Raw genomic sequence first — 19,066 nt, forward strand, 5'->3', positions numbered from 1 at the left:
CTTTGATTTTAAAAGGATTGAGAAGGGAACTGGACACCCTTTGGGCTGCGGAAGTCATCCAGCCTGTCCCCAGGCCAGCAGGAAAGGCAGGAGCCCAGCGACTCCTGGGGACTGGGCCCTCCCTTCTGTGTCTCAGCTTCTGAGCCATTCGCAAGTCACCCAGAGACACGCAGAGAGCAGGGGCGGCGGGACCCAGCAGGGAGTCCAGGGCCTCCGGTCTGTGCGGTGGCACCTGCCACCCCTCAGCACTTTTACACACCAAGGGGCTGTGGCTTAGGCCACTCCTGGCTTAGGCCACTCCTGGCTGGGCTGGCCACAACTCGGCACCGTCCTGCTCCCTCCGCTCTGGCTGTCGGGGTTCCCCAGGCAGCGCGGGCAGTGGAGCCCCTGCTGCTGGCAGCCAGCCCTGCCTTCTCTCTGTGTTCTGCTCCTCCCAGTGGGCCCTTGGGCTGGGGGACAGGGCTGGAGACTACGCTGGGCTTGGTTGGAGAGACTCACTCTCCCTCTCTCTGAAACTGGTCAAGCAGCAACTCACGGCCCCTGAACCCCGGCTCCGCACAGGCGCCATGTGAGCGCTCCGTGGGCCTCACCCCCCACCCCCATCCCCTCTTCCCCCACCCCATCACAGCCCCAGGGCGGTGCTCCTGCAGGTGAGGGCACGAGGCGCAAGGGTGCTCCGCAGGCTGCCAGGAGTCACGCTGCTCTGAGGACCAGCCAGCCTCCAAGTCTGTGCCCATGACCCGCAGCTGCAGAATAGATAGAGAAGGAAACCACTGCCCTGTGGCAGAGACCATATCCTTGAGGTCCAAACTGAAATGTCCCCGTCTAGAGTGCCACCCTCCACCCACTGCCTGGTCCACCCAGCACCTCACTTCTCCCAGGCCCTTCCGCTCCCCTCTGTCATCAGCTGAGTCTGTGCAGGTGCCAGGGGACAGGACCTGGTGGTGCCTAGCCACCGACCCTGTCCCTGCCCCCGCCTTGATGGCTAGAGAGAGACCTCTGCTCCCTCCCTGGGCCTCACTTCGGAGAATCTGTGGGCAGGGTAGTCCCTGCCCTGGGCCTTTGCAGGGTGCTTCCCCAGCCTGGAGCCCCACTGTGCCCTTGGCGTGTCAGAACTCGGGGGAGCGGCTCCCCCTGACCTGGCCTAATCCAGCTTCCAGTACCCCGTCCCCGTCCCCTGCTTGGTCTCCTGGTCGGGCACCCCTCCCCAGCTGGGCACAGGCAGGTGGTGGGTCCTGCGCTCTCAAAGGAGGGAATCCCAGGGTCTCTGCCTCAGCGGAAGTGCCCGTCTAAGGAAGCAGCAGCTCAGGCGGCATGGGGACGGCCACTGCCACCCAGCTGGTGGACCCTGGGGCTTCTGCCTGGTCACCCAGAGCACTGCCCCTCCCAGACTCACCCCTGCCTTTCCTTCCAGATCCCTGTCACCCAGGCCTGCCTCATGGAGGACATAGAGCAGTGGCTGTCTGCTGACGTGGTAAGTCTTGGCGGGGAATCCCATTTTTCTCCTGAAGACTGAACGGCCCCAAACGAACGTGCAACAACAGACCCCCCCCATTAAGTACGCCCAGTGCCGCACTAAAAAGGAAAGAAGGAGCGGCCACGAGACAGGGTAGAGGGCTGGGGACACGGCTCAGCTGGTGGAGCGCTTGCCTCACATGCACAAGGCCCTGGGTTCAATCCCAGCACCTCACACACTAAAAAGATGAGGGTAGAGTTGTCCCCCAGAGGGACCAGGGTGAACATCTGGTCCCCGTTCCTGGCCACCATCTGCCTCCCCCTGGCACGGCACCCTTCCAGGTTCTTGATCCTGGTGTGAGGCCCCAGGGGGTATCAGCCCCCCAGGGGAGACACGATCAGCTTGAGAGACCAACAAGGAACCGGCGGTGCCGGTCACCGTCCCTGCAGCACTCATGGAGACTTCAGCCACTGTCAGGGAGACAAGCTTGCCCCCTTGCATAGATAGAAGACTGTCGGGCAGCTACAGGGGCCCAGCCCAGGGCAATTCGCCACTCGTCTCTAATGGAGGCACCGGGGCAGGCGTCCACGCCCCCAAGCCCTGCGACCCTGCCCCTGGAGACCAGAAGGAGCAGGAGTGACCAGGGCTCCTACCCCAGTATCCATCACCCACCTCTCTGAGCACCAAGGACCAGACAAGAATCTGGAACTTCGGGCCAGAGACTGTTTCTGCCAGTGGAGAGACCAGGCCCATGCCCAAGTCAGCCAGGGGCGAGGACTCGGGGCCTCCTGTCTGGGGGCAGATGCCCCAGCCCCTCCTCAGCCCTCACCTCTAGCTCAGTGGCCCCACATCTGGGTGTCAGCCTTCCCTCCATGGGGCCAGATTGTCCACCCAGTTGGGCCCTAGGAGGGAAGGAACCAGCCCCCCCGAGGTCCCTGGCAGCACCAGTGCCGGACAGGCTGTGTGTAGCTCGCCAAGTTGGTCCCAGCCTCCCTGCTCCGAAGGAGAAACCAAAGCTCCAGGAAGTCGGGGACACCCAAGACCTGCAGCTCAGTGGAGTGGGGCCCCGGGCCCCGGTCCTGGGCTGGCCAGGGTCAGAGCCAGGTGTGTCACCCAGGCCAGTTCCACAGGGCCGTGCTGGATGGATGAGCCCCGGTGGCCCTCTGACCTCTGTCTCCTTCTTCTTCAGGGCAATAATGCCGAGGAGCCCACGGGCGTCACCAGTGAAGGTAGTACCCCCTCTCGCCCACCCCCGTCCCCCAGGGACCTGCCTCCCAGCCCACCCCTCTCTCTCTCCCACTAGAGTTTGACAAGTTCCTGGAAGAACGGGCCAAAGCTGCCGAGCGGCTGCCCAATCTCAGCCCCTCAGCCGAGGGCCCACCAGGACCCCCTCCTGGCGCAGTCCCTCGAAAGAAGACCCAGGAGAAGGACGAGGACATGCTGTTTGCCTTATGAGCCAGGGCTGGGCGCCCTCCACCCAGGGCCTGCTGCTCCCTGCCCTGGGCTCTCCCTCCCCCGTCAGTGCTGTGGCTGGGTACCCCTCTTTCCGTGAGGATAGAGCTAGGCCGTGCTACTCCGGGGAGGGGGACGGCGGGATGCACTGGGGACAGGGTTGGCTCTCCACTGAACCCCGGCTGCTCCGCCCCTTCCCCACACTAGCCACCGCAGCTGCTGGGAACTGGGGGGCTCCAGGCAGCTGCCTGGTTGCTTGGTGCCCCAGTGTGGCTCTCCTTTCCTGGGCGATCCCCATCCTGGTCCTGTCCCCAGAGGAGCCTTGGAGCCCACACTGCCCGCTGAGGCCTTACCCATTCCCAGTGCCTCGGGGGGCTCGGAGGCCTTGGCTGGCTGTGCAGGGCCAGGGCGGAGGCTGTGCTGAGCTGCTGTCTGAGTAGGTCACCCACCCTAGGGGCAAGGCCTCGCCAGCCCACAGCTGCAAGATGAGGCCTTGGCGCCCCGGGACCCCACGCCCTCACTACCTTCCCTTCCTCTCTGTCTCCCGGCAGCCCCATGCCCTGTTGGAAGATCCCTCGTACAGGGCGAGGTGCCTTTTGTACCCTCCAATAAAGAGAAAACCACCCTGCTGGCTGCGTCACTCTGAGCAGCAGAGCGCCTGGGTCTTGGGGCACCACCTTTTTGGGTCCAGACTCCACACCAGGCCCCCAGGAGGGCCTGCTGTGGGCTCTAGGCACCCTCTGGTCCAGCCCTGTTGGTGGTGGTCAGAAGAGCTGGCACCAGGGCCCGAGATTGACCCGCCTGCGGAGAGCAGCAGTGTCAGCACACCTAGGTCTGCGGGGCTGGGCTCCCGAGTGTGGCCAGGCTGTGTGGGCAGCTCCTGCTCCAGCTGCTGTCTGGGTGGCACCTGTGCTCTGAGGCGTGGCCTGGAGCTGGGCATGTGGCAGATCAGATGTGGCCCAGGCCTGCAGGCACAGCGGAGGCAAAGAAAGCGGCTTTGAGGCAGGCCCCACGGACCCCAGGCCCACCCTGTCCCCCATGCAGGCCTGCAGTGCTGCCCCCAGGACAACTCATGGTCCAGGCCAAGCTTCAGGGCTTGCAGATGAGCCAGGGCCCCGTCACACCTGGCCTGTCTTGGCCACTTCTCACGACATCCCTGTGGGGACCGTGCGTCGAACACCACTTGCAGTGGGGAGACTGAGGCTCCGGGAGGCAGCGCCAGCCGAGTTAGGCACTGACTGATGGGAGAGAGGGACCCTGGTCCCCTCACCCTGCAGCCCACCTGCCCTGCCCGCTCCCTACGGCCTGCTCCCTCAGTCTCTCCTCAGTGGAGCCTTTAGGGGAATGGTGATTTCATGAGGATCAAAACCAAAGCTGCCTCTTCTCTGTGGCCACCAGGAAGCTCAAGGAAACTTCCACGGGTGGCTCCAGGGCCCCCAGCCCCGCCAGGGGCTAAAACTGCAGTGGTTGGTTCCACCTGTGACCGGGTTCCCTGAACCCCGCTGTGCCCAGGTGTGGGCCTGGGGAGGAGGGAAGCTTGAGGACATGGTGCTCCTGCAGGACAGAGGCAATGAGGACACCCGACAGCTGTTCCGCTGTGAGATGAAGGACAGGGTCACTGGATGCCAGCACCAAGCCGGGAGCTGGGAGGCCGGCGGAGGTGGAGCCAGAGAGCTGGGGTGCAGACAGAAAGGGCCCCGTGGGGTCCCTGGGCTCCCGCTGGCTGAGACAGCCCTGGCTGCAGGGAGCTTTCCTCCTCCAGAGAGGAGGCTGCGGGGCTGGGCGGTGGTGAGGGAGGCCCTGGCAGGAGGCCATCAGAACGGCCAGGCTGAGTCCCCATCCTACAACAGCGAGATCGTGCCCCATGAGAAAGGAGCAGCTGCCTGGTGGGGCCTTGGGCGGCAGAGGGGCCTCCACCTGTGCCACGGGGTAGCATGAAGGAGTGTGACTGTCCCCTTGGTCCTGGTCACAACTGGAAGGCCACCGCAGGCCAGGGACATGATGCATCAGGGAGGGGCTGAGCTGCAGGTCTTGGGTGTCCCCGACTTCCTGGAGCTTTGGTTTCTCCTTCAGAGCAGGGAGGCTGGGACCAACTTGGCGAGCTACACACAGCCTGTCCGGCACTGGTGTGCTGCCCAGGGACCCTCGGTGGGGCTAGTTCCTTCCCTCCTAGGGCCCAACTGGGTGGACAATCTGGCCCCATGGAGGAAAGGCTGACACCCAGATGTGGGGCCACTGTGCTGGAGGTGAGGGCCAAGCCAGGCCCCTGAGGGCAGCCCAGGCTTGTAAGGAAGTGCTCACCTGAGCCACCCAGGAGCTCTTGCAGAACCTCCACCCTTGCCCTCCTTCCTGCCTTCTCTGGGCTGGCAGAGCCCCACCCTGGACCTGGACAGTGACCCCTCTACCTCCTGCCATGTCACTGTCCACGTCCTGACCTCTCCAGCTGTCACCCAACAGCAAATCCTAATGCAGCCTCTTCTGAGCTGTGTGTGGTCAGGTGAATGACTTACCTCTCTGCCTCAGTTTCCTCATGCATAAAATGGGCTAATAACAGTTGCTCCATCACGGGGGTCTGGAGGTTGACTGAGCGAACAGATAGCACAGCGCCCGGCCACAAAGAGTCATTCGCGTTGTCCATTCCAGCATGGCCCCTGCTCCGGACACCCGGTCCAGAGCACTGCCCCCTGGTCCTGGGTAATTTCAGGGACACCGGCTCATCTTCCCAGCTCTCCTATATGGTCTCTCCCTTCAGAGCCACCTCTCTGCCTTCTCCCCAGCAGGTGAGAACCAGAGAATGTGACTGCCCTCTTCCTCATCTAGGCTGCTCCAAGGGCGTCCAGCTGCCTTCATCCCAGCCACAGGAGCAGCCGGGGTGGGAGGGGGGGGGGCCTGCCATCGTGCAGTGGGGGCTCCAGGAAGCCCTGCCGCTCCAAGGTGGCCAGATGCTCTGACTGGGCGCTGCAAGCCCTGGCCCTAGTCGGGGTCAGTATCCCATAGTGACCACAAGATGGCAGCAGTGCTGCATGTATCCATCCTACCAGAACTCAGGGCTGGGACCACCACTCTATAATGACACTGGGAGGGGCAGGGTGGCTGCCAGCTGCAGCACTGCCCCACATAAACTCCTGGCCCTCCGCCGCACACACGCACACACATGCGTGTGTGCACACCTTACTGGTGGGGCTAATTTTTTCAGTCCTGGGATTGAATCCAGGGACACTTTACACTGAGCTACGTCCCCAGCTTTTTTTTGGGGGGAGAGGGGGGAGTGGACAGTGTCTTGCTAAGTTTCTGAGCCGTCCTTGAACTCGCCATCCTCCCGCCTCGGTCTCCTGAGTTGCTGGATTACAGGTGTGCCCCCCAGGCCCCGTGAGGCTGGATAACAATGGCGGAGGGCCGGGAGCTAGAGGCTGGAGGACCTGGCCCCACAGCCTGGTTCAGCTGTGACAGGACGAGGACTCCACCAACGGAAGCTTCAGGTCTCCCCACGCCTTCCCCACTCAGGGGCTGTGGGGAGGAGCTAGGGTGGGCAGGCGACAGGCGAGCTCCTTGGGACGGGGCTCTGGCTCTTCTGGGTGGGCACCGCGTCTCTGGGTGTGTGTGGCCATTGGCGCTCAGGACAGCAGCTCCAGCTGCATTCGGCCCGCGGATCCCCTCCCCTTTCCTCTTTCCACATCTGTGACGCCCTGGTCCAATGGCAGCAAACCCAATTCCCATTGTCCTTCCTCTGCTAACTCAGTCCCCAGTCTGTTACTGCCCCTGCCCAGCCCCTGCCGATGTCCTCCCGCCATCCTCCAGTGGCCCGTGGCCCCTGCTTGGACAGCCACTCCTCACCAGGCCCAGGCCCCATTCCACTCTGGGCCGCTGCAGCCCCCACCCCACCCCCCCACACCCCCCCCCCAGCAGTCCCTGCCTGGCCGCCCAGGGATGGGGGAGGAAGAGAGAGAAAGGGGAGGCTTCGTGTCAGCAGATGGTCAGGGTAAGCGCCTTGAAGTGATGTCCCCACCGTCCCCACAAACCACACAGGGGTTTGTCTGATTCTAGGATTTGCACCTCCAGACGACCCGCTCACCCCAGAAATCCCTGGTCAGTGTGTGCGGGGAGCGCCAGGCCGGGAGCGCTCACGGGGCTGAGCCTGCAGAAGTGGGTTCTGATTCTGCAGCCGAGGTCCAGGAGTCAGGTGTGAGGGTGCTTCCTGAGGCCTCTCAGCATCTTGCAGGTGGCCTTTGTCTCCCTGTGTCCTCGGTGGCCGCCCCTGTCCCCAATCTCTTCCTCTTTTTTTTTTTTTTTTTTTTTTTTGTGTGTGTGTGTGGTGCCGGGTTGGACCCAGGGCCTTGGGCATTTGAGGCAAGCTCTCTGCCAACTGAACGATGTCCCCAGCCGCCGCTTCCTCTTCTTAAAAAGACATCAGTCATACTGGATTAGGACCCAGCCAGTGACCTCATTTTACCTTAAGCACCTGTTCAAAGGTTCTGTCTCCACATAGAGTCCCAGGCTGAGGTCTGGGGACTCTGGGGACTAAGGCTTCGGCATATGAACCTGGGGGGACACACTCAGGCAACAGCAATCAGATGTACCGATGCCCTCCAGGCCTGGGGCCCGTCCTCCCAGGTACCAGCTCTGCAGGGGGCAGCACGTGTAGCACCAGCGTCCCCCCCAGTGGGGCCTTGTGGTGGCTGGGAGACCCCAGCTTGAACTAGCCTGGGCTTGGCCAGCAGAGGCGGGGAGCCCAGGCTGGCCTACACCCCAACTCCCCAGTGGGTTAGAGTCAAGCCAACGGGGCCCTTAGACGTTCAGAGGTCACTGGAATGTACCAGAGAGGGGACCAGCTGGGAAGAGAGGGTCCCTCGGCCCTCCCCACCCAGTCCCAGGAGGCTCCGTGTCCAGCCTGGCCTGAGGAAGAGGAGCCCAGCCTCAACCAAGACAGGGCAGAGCAGGGACAGAGGGTGAGACTCCGGCCAGAGCCTTGGTCAGCAGGTCCTGTGTGGAGGAATGCCCAGCCCACATGGCCACCCACCTACTGCTTGATCTGGGCCAAGCCCTTTCCCCTCTCTGGGTCTCAGTCTCCCCAGCTGCTAAGTGAGGGCTGTGACCCCAGGATCCTGAGGTCCCCTCGGCCTTTGCTACTCCATCCTGTCTCCAGATTCCACCACCCCCTCCAGAGAAGAACCCGACATCTACGGAGATGGGGATGCGGGGCCCTGGGTCTGTCCCCCTCCCCAGGACAGCAGGGGAGGGGGACACCTGTCAAGGGGCTCAATGGGACAAGCCTGGGAGGCAGGAGCCAGAGGGCCGCAGAGGAAGCGAAACCCAGGCTGGGGACCCTCCCCCCCACCCCGCCTCCAGAAAGGGGAAGCGGCAGGACCAGGAGGTGCCAGCTCCCTCGGCACCCACCCTCCCTGTGGCCCTCGGAAGGTAAGTCAGAAAGGCCACCAGGCTGTCACACCACTGAGGGGAGCTTCTGAGACATTTTCCTGCAAAGAGAGGGAACCTGGCTACTGGGTGGAGGGGTGGTCAGGGCGACGAGCATTTTACTCTAGGGTGAGGCTAGAAAAGGCACCGCGTGTGCTGCCTGCACAGTGTGGGGTGTGTGTGTGTGTGTGTGTGTTCAGGCACACAGACGTGCGCGGAGGCTACCCCATGCGCTGGGCCTCATGGTGCCATTTGGTCTGCAGCAGCTGCAGGGCAGAGGCAGTGCCCGGGCAGGGGCTGGGGCTGGGGCAGGGGCCGCTGTACCAGCCATAGAGATGGACGTGCCAAAGCAGGTCCCTTCTCAGGCCCAGAGAAGTGCAGAGACTTACCCAAGGCCACACAGGACAAGAATGAGAACCTGGGACTTGCCTGGAGCGCACCTGGCCAGATGTGGACACAGGGCAGCGGGGCATCTCCTCAGCACCCTCCCTTCTGCAGCTGTAGAAGGCTCAGCTGGACCCCAACTAACCCACAGGGTCACAAACCTGTCCTGAGGAGCTCCACCACCAGGGTTTCCCCGGGACTAGGCTGCAGATGCTTTTGTACAGGCACTTGGCAAGGGGTGGAGTAGTTCCTATCTCCCTTCCCGGGCGTCCGGGAGCAGACTGTGGGTGCTGCCCAGACATCTTTCCAGCCCATGTGCTCCAGTCACTCCACAGCCCTGTCCCGAAACTGTCCCCTCATCTTCCGATGGCACAGCCTATGGCCCCCTGGCTTGGAGCAGAAACCCCAACCGGAAAGCACAGGCGCTCAGGGGAGCGGCTCCCGGTGCCAGCCAGGGGCTCTGCTGTGCTGCTGCCCACCTCGGCCGTCATGCTCCTGGGACATTCTGTCAGTGACCCTTGGCCCAGCACTGGCCCCACGTGAACATGGCTTTGCTCTCCACTCTACAAACCAGTTTCCCGTGGGCCCCTGGGCGCTCAGGTGGCTTCCTGTTTCAGCCCTGCTTCTTCTGCCATCCCTGGTACTTGGTGATTTGGGCCTTTAGACACCCAGTGCCAAGTGACAAGTCCCGTTTCCCCTCTCCCCAGCCACTCTCCAACCAGGAGCCCACCCCCTGCCCACGGGGCTGGCACGTTGCAGCTTCTCAAAGACTCCAGACAGGAGGCTCCTGGGGTGGGATCCGCTTCGCTGGGCTTACGTGTCCCTTCCTCCCGTCCTTCCACCCATGGCCCATCTACCACCCTGCCATTTGTGGGTCCAACCCCTGTGCCTGCACGTCATCCTTTCTGTCCCCGAGCCTCCCGGGAGCCTGGAAGTGCTAGGGACGGGGCAGGAGGTAGGTATTACACCGGATGTGAGATTAAATTTGCGACTACCCAGGTCTCAAAATGCCCCGTGTGGGGACAACGCCTGTGATCCCAGCTACTCAGAGGCTGAGGCAGGAGGATCCCAAGTTCAAGCCAGCCTGGGCCACTTCGTGAGAACCTGTGTCAACATAAAATAGGGGGCTGGGGATGTGGTTCCGTGGCACAGCGACCGGCTTCCACCCCAGCCCTGAACAAAACAGAGAGAAGCTGGAGTTCTTCATGCTTGAGGGTGACAAGGACGTCAGCAGAATTTCCTGGGGCTCACCAGGGGCACAAGAGGGTGCAGGGCAGGTCCCAGGCCACAGAGGAAACAGCTGCGCTTCAGTCCAGTCCAGGTCTGCGATTGCCACAGACGGACAGTCGAGTAAGGCCAGGGAGGGACTCCAGGAGCGGGGGCGGCAAGATGGGCACCAGGCAGAGGGCAGGGGAAGACCAGAGGAGAGACAGGCGCTTCCCGGATGGCACCTGATCCCAGCCCTCCCTGTAACTCCAAGATCTTTAGCAAGTGTCCTGGTCACGCTTATTTGTCAAGAGCAGGGCTCTGGGGAAAGGAGAAGGGTGAAGTTTCACATCTGAGTCCGCCCAGGACTGAGCAGAAACACCCAGGAAGACGCCTGGGCACTGGGGCGGGGTCGGGTAGAAACGTTGGGCCCCAGATCTTCAGGAGGACTCCGGATTTTCACTGGCCCTAGAGTTAGGGGATTGACGTGTGGACACTGCCCACCCGGGACCACTTTCCGCAAGCAGCTAGAATAGATTTTAAAGGGCAAATCTAACCACTTTATAATACTGGCACCCCCAAGCTTCAACAAATACACTTAACTCCTCCATTGGCTCCCAAGTCTGAGACCCACTCCTGGCCTGGCTTCTAAGGCCCCTGGGATCTGGCCCCCTCACACCCAGGCCCATGGGCTCTTTCACACCTCAAAAGTCTCAGCACCAGACCACAGGGCCTTTGTACATGCCCTGTAGGACACCTCCAAGTTAACTCACTCATCCTTCAGGGCTCAGCTACAGTGTCATCTCCTCAGACAGCCGCTCTTTATCTCCTGATGGGTCATTCATCGGTCATGGGATTCACCTCCTGATGACACAGGCAAAGAGGAATGGAATAATCATAGAATGTTTTAGAGTCTATACCTTAGACCAAAAGTGACTCATTCCTGGCACTGGGCCCACCTTTCCTGGATCTACGTTTCCACCTGGATCCAGAGCCAGTTGGGGGTCTGCCATGCAGGGAAGAGGGACAGTCAACACGTTGGCCACATCACCAGGTACCAATCTCTCCAACGCGCTCACGATGGCGGAGGAGGAGAGAAGGGGCTGCTGTTTCTAGAAAGCTATAGCGCCAGCCGGGGCAAGAGCCAGCTCGCCCGTCTGGGCGCTGAACCCGCCCAGCCGTGAGCTGGAGGCCGGCGAGGTGCAGCGGGGCTTTCCAACTAGCTTGTTTGCAAGGCAGGTAAACTGCAGATCAAGTCACGTCCCCTGGACACTCAAAAACACAACCCACAGGCACAACGCCCCCTCATGAGCTGCGCGTCAGGCCGGGCCCCGTCTGCTGAGGGAGATCCAGGCCAGGAGGGTGCCTTCAGTCCTCCCTGCACATCCCAGAGAAGGGCGCTCACACCTCCCGGGGCCCACTTGACCTGGGCAGCCCAGCACCGACCCGCAAGTTAAGCCATAAACTCAGGTGGTCCCAGTGTTTGATGGGTTCGGAGGTTTAGTTTGAGATCATGAAAACATTTCAGAGGTTAACGAGACCCTGTCTGAAAAAATAAAAAGGACTGGGGCCCGGCACAGTGGTGCCCGCCTGTAATCCTGGGGAGGCTGAGGCAGGAGGGTCACAAGTTCAAGGCCAGCCTCAGCAACTTAGCCAAGCCCTAAGCAGCTTAGTGAGAACTTGACTAAATAAAAATAAATAAATAAAGAGGACTGGGGATGTGACTCAGTGGTCATTTATATATATATGTGTGTGTGTGTGAGTGTGTGTGTGTGTGTGTGAGTGAAACTGCCATCAGGCCGACTCTGGCTCGCCCACCCCAGCCCTCCCACCGGGGGCTTTCCTTCAACCTCCCCTCTCTGGCTCCGTTATGTGGCTCGGTGCTTCCAGCTTCAAATCCCAACTCTGTCCCCGGTAGGACTATGGTCACTGTCCCCTCCCCCACTGTGACCCCAGTGGGCCAAGCTCTGAGGATACAGCGAGGAGTAAGTCACAGCCCAGCCCTTGTTCTCTCAGACACAGGGACTCTCAGAGAAAAGCAGCCCTGGCTGATTGACTGATGGATTGATTGAACCTTCAGGTCTCCTGCCTCCAGGAAACCCAGCCCAGGTGCTGGACTTGGAGCCAGGACCCACCCTGAAGCCCTGGCTGGGGTGGATGACAGTGGCTCCTCCGCTCTGCACAAACAGACTGTCAGGTGCACACCGCAACCTCGGGAATGTCAGGTGACACAGGGCAGCAGGTGCCAGCGGAGAGGAGGCAGGAGTTGGGGTTAAACCCCACCCAGTCATACCTGAGATACCCAAAAAACAACCACACAGGAGTCACAGGCACACCCCGCAATCAGAGCCAGCCAGGCAGCAGGGGGGAGAGAGACCAGCTAAGCCAGAGGTCTCAGACTGGTGGCCCTGGGGCCAAGTCAGGTCTTACAGAGGGTTTTACTTTTAACCCAGTTTACTGTCAAGGTCTAAAAATAATACTAAACTGGGCACAGCGGCACATGCCTGTAATCCCAGCAGCTCCAGAGGCTGAGGCAGGAGGATCGCGAGTTCAAAGCCAGCCTCAACCAAAGCAAAGCACTAAGCAACTCAGTGAGACCCTGTCTCTAAATAAAATACAAAATAGGGCTGGGGTGTGGCTCAGTGGTAAACCACCCCTGGGCTCAATCACTGGCACCAAAATAATAATAATAATGATGTTGTTGTTGATGATGATGATGAAGGGGTATTCTTTGTGGCAATAATTGGAACAGTTGGGGGAGCTGAGGTCTGTCTCCCGCTTTGAGGCATTTGGTTCCAACTGGCCTCAGTCCCACCCCCCAGCTCCATCCTTCACTCAGGCTGCCTGTCAGCCCCTGGATGCCTCTGAGTTCGGGATCCTGATCCAATCCAACATCCCTGTGTCACGGGTGAGTTTGATGAGACCCGGAGAGGGCAAGTGACTTTCTCATGGTGGCACAGCTAGTAAGTAACTCATCTGGAACCAGAAAGATTTAAAATCTCCAGGGGGCCACTCAGCACTCACTCAAATTCCTCAAACAACCTCTGGGTGGCGCCACTGGTGGGCAGCACGGCATGCTCACCTGTGTGCAGAAGGGGCAGAGCGGCTGGGCAGCCAGAGGAGGGGCTCCCCCGTCACCAGGGTCCAGAACACAATCCACACCTTCCCAGGGTTCGTCCCAACTCATCTCTCCCCCAGCTGCCTCTAGATCGTAAATGGGGTACTCCTTGTGCCCAAAAGAGGCCAGGTCCCAGGGCACGGCCCACTGACTGAGCTGGGCAGGTTGAAAGGCGTCTGGGGAGGGGCAGGCGGGGAGAGAGGGGAGGCACCACCCCAGGTGAGGGACTTGGGGAAGGAGCCGCAATGGCGGGGCAGGGTCTTCAGGACCAGCCTCATGGTGGGCCTGCTCTCGGCAGGTGGCCTGCAGGGGGGGTGGACCACGGCTGGGGGACCCCAGAGCACCTGAAGAGAGCTGAGCAGGTGTGCACCCACAGGGACTCCCACCACTTGGCCTTGCCCAGTTCAGTTCTCTGGGTGGCTGGGGGGCAGGCTCTGATGCCATCCCTGTCCCACAAAAATAAGGCCCGAGGCAGATTCTCCGTTCACCTTCCCACAGTCACATAGCTGGAGAGTGGCCGAGCCGGAATGACCTGCACCGGCTGCTCCCAAGTCCCAGTGCTCAACACCAAACTGTTCGGGCAACATCTGATGCTATTATTGTTGTTGTTGTTGTTGTTATACCAGGGATTGAACCCAGGGAGCTCTACCACTGAGCCACATTCCCAGCTATTTTTATTTTATCTGAGCCAGGGCCTCAGTAAGTTGTTGAAGCTGGCCTTGAACTTTCGATCCTCCTGCCTCAGCCTCCAGAGCCAGTGCATTACAGTTGTGCTCCACGGTGCTTGATCATTATGGCCATTGTTGATCATTCAATATTACTGATTATTCAATATGGGAAGAGGAGCAGGGTCCCCAACTGAGCTCCTACTCTGCGCCACACACCGCCAAGCTCCTACACCCGTGTGCTCAGTGTACGAAATCACTGGGTCATTTTTATTGTTGTTGGGGTTTTTTTGTGTGTGTACAGAGAACTGAACCCAGGAGCACTTAACCACTGAGCCACACCCCCAGCCCTTTTTATATTTCATTTAGAGACAGGGTCTCACTGAGTTGCTTAGGGCCTCACTAAATTACTGAGGCTGGCTTTGAACTTGCAATTACACCCATGTTCTCATTTGAGTCTGGCTGATTGAGAGACGGTTGGTCCCATTTTCCTGATGAAGAAACGGAGGCCACACAGAACCCCTCACCCAGCTGTCTGATGCCAAAGACCAGATGCAACCCACCCTATGCCCCAGACCAGCTTCCCAGACTGATGCCCCCTCCGTAGAAAGCTGGGCTCAGCTGGAATTTCTTAAGGAGGCCCCTGGGACCCTTGTAGAGACGCTTTCCAAGAGCTGCCTGCTGGGGCAGGGCCCGGAACCAGAGTGTCCACAGACATAGTCACCAGAGAGCCAGTTTAACTAGCTCTGATTCAGAGAGTAGCATACGGGGCTCAGCCCAGCCCTCCAGCCTCGGTGACCCTCGTTAGTATCCTCTTCCTCTACTGTCCTGGAAACTGGCAGGGCCGGCAGGAGGTGAGGGTCCGGCCCTACCTCTGCCATGATCCCTACCCCCACTAGCAGGTCCCCTTTCCTCTCTGAGGCCTCAGTTTCCTCACCTGTACAGCAAGGAGTCAGTGGCCCGGATGCCCCTCGGATGGACTCACCCAGCCTTGCTGGGCCACCTGAACAGCAGCCAGGCTCTGGCCACCCGGTGCAGGGGCCATTCACAAGTTCCCAGGATGCACTGAGCCTCTGGACCTGTGCTGTCCCGGGTTCCTGAGGCCTGGACTCCTCCCGAGGCCAGGCCTTCCTCTGGTGTGGAACTCTGCTCAAGCTCACGCTACAGGCCATCGGACTCTTCCACCTCTGACCCCTGCCCAGGTGCTCCGCGGACAGGGAAAGAAGGCAGGTGGCAGGTCAGGGCACTTTTGTTGGCCAATAAGCATAAGCAAAACCCACAATTCCTTTTTACTAAACAATCACAAAGAGCTAGGCAGGTATTAATCATTTAACATGAATTCTTTCATTTATCTGTCACCCAAGCCTAGGAGGGGAATGTTATTATTAGCCCAATTTTATGGATAAGAAAACCGAAGCCCCGAGACACTAAATGACATTAAAGGTTTATGACTAATGGATTCAAAGCCAGGCCTGGAAATGTTTTTAAGCACCAGGCTTCATAAGGAAGGGGCGGTGGCATTATTTACATGAGCCCACTGGCCTTTGTTCAGGGAGAATCTCCCACTTCACACGAGGGCACCGTCTGTCTCTCATAATCAGCCGTGAGCCCAGGCAAGTGGGCATCTGGCATTTGGCGGCGTTGGGATGTATTGAAACTCCACCTCCAGCTCGTGGGTTTCCTGGGCTCCTTTACCAGGGGATTTAACATCACCATGTGGCATTCTTGCCTGGAATGTTTAGCCAGAATCTAACCTGGAGGAAAAGGACAGACACACAGCACAGGACATTTTCTTCTTCTCCTCCTCCTCCTCCTCCTCCTCCTCCTCCCCTTTCTTCTTCTTTTTTGGTGGGAGGATACCAGGGATTTAACTCAGGGACATTTGACCCCTGAGCCACCTCCCCAGCCCTATGTTGTATTTTATTTAGAGACAGGGTCTCACTGAGTTGCTTAGTGCCTCACCATTGCTGAGGCTGGCTTGGAACTCATGATCATCCTGCCTCAGGCTCCCAAGCCCCTAGGATTACAGACGTGTGCCACTGTGCTGAGAAAGGCCTCCTGGCTGAGAACACAGGACATTTTCAGACGACTAGCCCCTCTCTTCAAAATAATTTTTTTTTCCAGTACTAGGTGTTGAACCCAGGACCTTGTGCATGCTCACCAAGTGCTCTACCAGTGAACTATGCCCCTGGCCCTCTTTATTGTTTTCTTTCTTTCTTTCTTTCTTTCTTTAAGATAGGGTATTGCTGAATTGCCCAGGCTGACCTTGAACTTGAGATCCTCCAGCTTTACTATCATGGGCCACAACACCCAGCAAAACAATTCTTCCATGTAGAGAAGACTGCAGAAGGACCCAGCCTCAGATAGCAAGAACCTTCCCGCTGTGGGGGGGTGGGCAGGCCTCCTGGGAGCCAGCTGGGAGTCAGGCCTGTTCCAGATACCACAGAACAGAGAGTGGCTGGGTTGTGGCTCAGTGGGGAGCACTCACCTGGTGTACACCAGGCCCGGGTTCTATCCCTTAGCACTGCCGTGATGCCCCCAGGTGAAAGTGGCCTTGCCTTAGTAGGGAAGAGTCCTGATGTCTACAGTATGTCTCCAAATGGTTCCAGGGGAAAAAGTAAATAAGAGAGGAAGGCCAGCACGCAGTGAGCACGGTGGGTGATGGTGGTGTTCTTCCTGGCTTTTTGGTCATCTGAAAATCTTCACATGAAAAAGGGAGAAAGAGCTAGTAGAGACGAGTCTGGGTGAGCTGGTGTCTCAGGCTCGGCTCTCCAGCCATGGAGTCTAGGACACTGGAGGAACTGGCCAGTGCTCTGTGACAAAGCTGTCACACCAGGCGGCTTGGACAGCACCTCTCCTCATGGTGCTGAGGCTGGAAGCCAGAGGCCCAGGAGGCAGCAGGGCTGGTTCCCTCCAAGCCCTTCTCCTGGCTTGCACATGGCCATCTTCTCACGGCCACCCTCTGCGCCTGTCTGTCCTCCTCTCCTCCCATCAGGGTACCAGCCAGGTTGCACTGGGGGTCATGCCGAAGGCCTGGTTTCTCTTCCTCCATAAGGGCCTCCATACAGTCTCCACACAGTCTGAAGTGTGAGCCGTCAGGACTTCCACCTGTGAGCTTGAGGGACAGATTCTGCCTGGGACACTAAGGGGCAGAGGGGCCTTTCTCAGCCAAATCCAGTTACTCTTTTCTGCACAGACCAGAGGCTGGGAGGGAGAGGGCCAGTCAGGCAGCCCAGGGGCCACTCACGTGTTCCAAGCTCTGCAGTCCAGAGTTCGCAGGCCTGGGCAGGGCCTTGGCCCCCTCCTTGTCCATTTCTTGCTGTCTCCCCTGCTCACGCCCCATCCTGTCCTGGCTCTCAGCTGAACAGGGGGAAAAACCACTGGAAGGTTTAACAGGAGAGGCAGCCACTCAGGACAGTAACATCCCCCCACCCAGGATTTTTTTTTTTTTTTTTTGCAGTACTGGGGATTAAACCCAGGAACACTATAGCACTGCGCTACACCCACAGCCCTTTTAATTTTTTGAGACAGAGTCTTGCTGAATTGCAGAGGCTGGCTTTGAACTTGTGATCCTCCAGCCTCAGTCTCCAGAGTCCCTGGGTTTACAGGAAGCCCCAGCCACACTTCCAGCCCCCAGGATACTACCCCTTGAATGAATGAGTATGTTCACTCAATGGTTTTCTGTACAACATTTTTGAAATGATATCTACAAGGAGCTTTTAATAATTTGGGAAAACACTCAAGCAAAGCAAAAGAAAAAGTATACAAAATACACATTGCAATTGTAATGATATATAATCTCCATAGAAAAAGATGGTTAAAGTTTCTAATTCTAAGAAACACTCTAAAATTGGCCGTGGTGGTGGCACATACCTGTAATCCCAGTAACTCAGGAGGTTCCGGCAGGTGGATTCTAACTTTGAGGCTAACACTCAGCCACTGAGCAAAATCCTGTCTCAAAATAAAAAAATAAAAAGACCTGGGGGCCAGGCACAGTGGCGCTCACCTGTAATCTCAATGGCTGAGATTGAGTAGCATGTGGATTTCAAGTCCAAAACCAGCCTCAGCAATTCAGTGGGTCCCTAAGCAACTAAGCAAACCCTGTCTCTAAATAAAATACAAAAAGGGCTGAGGATGTGACTCAGTGGTTAAGCGCCCCTGGCTTCAATTCCTAGTACCAAAAAAGGGGGGTGGGGTTAGGGATAAAGTACCCCTGGGTTTAATCCCCAGTACCAAAAAAAAAAAAGTAAGAAAATAAAAAAGAAACACCCTAAAATGTTAAGTTGTCTGGGGCATGGGGGAGGGCAGGCTGAGGCAGGAGGGTCAGAGTTCAAAGCCAGCCTCAGCAACTTAGCAAGGCCCTAACCAACTCAGGGAGACCTTCTCTCTAAATAAAATATAAAAGAAGGCTGAGGATGTGGCACAGTGGTCAAGCGCCCCTGGGTTCAATCCCGGGTACCCCCCTCACACCAAATTTTTTTCATTTTTATTTTTGTACTTGCAGATGGACAGCCTGTCTTTATTTTGTTATTTATTTTAATGCGGTGGTAAGGATGGAACTCAGTGCCTCACACAAACGAGGTAAGAGCTCTGCCACTGACCTACAGACATAGTCCCCTCTCGTTTTTTTTTTTTTAAGTATTATTTTCTCAATTTTATTTAAAAGTCAAGGATAATGGATGGACCCCTGGAAGGTTAAGTGGAGGGAAATCGTCCTTATTGCTCAATTTATGGTGGGGACACTGGTGCACCCGAGGGACAGCCAGGTGTGCTGAACTGAGCTGGAGGCGACGGTCCGATTCACAGCACAGTCGCGGCGATGGGCGACTTGGTTGCGGCCCTTTGTTAAGGTGCCAGGTGACATCCACAGTGCTCTGCAGCCCAGCCAGCCTCTACCTGCCACGCGCCGCCAGAGCTCCGGGTGGAGGGAGGGCGGAGCCCGAGGCTGGGCTGGAGGGCGGAGCCGGGCTGGAGGGCGGAGCCCGGAGCTGGGATGGAGGGCGGAGCCGGGCTGGAGGGCGGAGCCCGGAGCTGGATGGAGGGCGGAGCCGGGTGGAGGTCGTAGGGCGGGGCCCGGGTGGAGGGCGGAGTCTCGCCGCTCTGGTTGCAGCGCGCGCCCCGGCGGCCGGGCTGAGTAATCCTTGGCGACCGGCGCTGCTCCTCCCATGAGTCACGTCCGCCGCGGCTTTCTGCTGAGTCACGGTCCCGAGGTCATTTTTCGCTGAGTCACGGTTCCTGCTGCTCAAAGCCTAATCCCTTGAGGCGAAGCCTCGCCACCTGGGGAGGTGTCGCGCGGATCGGGATCTGCGGGCCGGCGCGTCCTCCCAGCCCTGAGCCCGCAGAGCAGCTCAGCCCCGCGCCCTGCCCGCGCGC

General features: G+C 58.9%; 1 protein-coding gene across 1 annotated transcript in view; it reads left to right on the forward strand.

The window, feature by feature from the left end:
• Tom1 (target of myb1 membrane trafficking protein) overlaps positions 1-3,533 on the forward strand; it is a 29,713-nt gene extending 26,180 nt beyond the window's left edge. Inside the window, exons 13-15 of the mRNA XM_076855099.2 lie at positions 1,415-1,474; positions 2,646-2,685; positions 2,760-3,533. Coding sequence (XP_076711214.1) covers positions 1,415-1,474; positions 2,646-2,685; positions 2,760-2,911 — 252 coding nt within the window. The 3' untranslated portion in view covers positions 2,912-3,533. The remainder of the gene's footprint in view (positions 1-1,414; positions 1,475-2,645; positions 2,686-2,759) is intronic.
• The last annotated feature ends 15,533 nt before the right edge of the window (positions 3,534-19,066 follow it).

This window comes from Callospermophilus lateralis, chromosome 4 (genome assembly GCF_048772815.1).
Source record: "Callospermophilus lateralis isolate mCalLat2 chromosome 4, mCalLat2.hap1, whole genome shotgun sequence".
In the NCBI taxonomy this organism is placed as follows: domain Eukaryota; kingdom Metazoa; phylum Chordata; class Mammalia; order Rodentia; family Sciuridae; genus Callospermophilus; species Callospermophilus lateralis.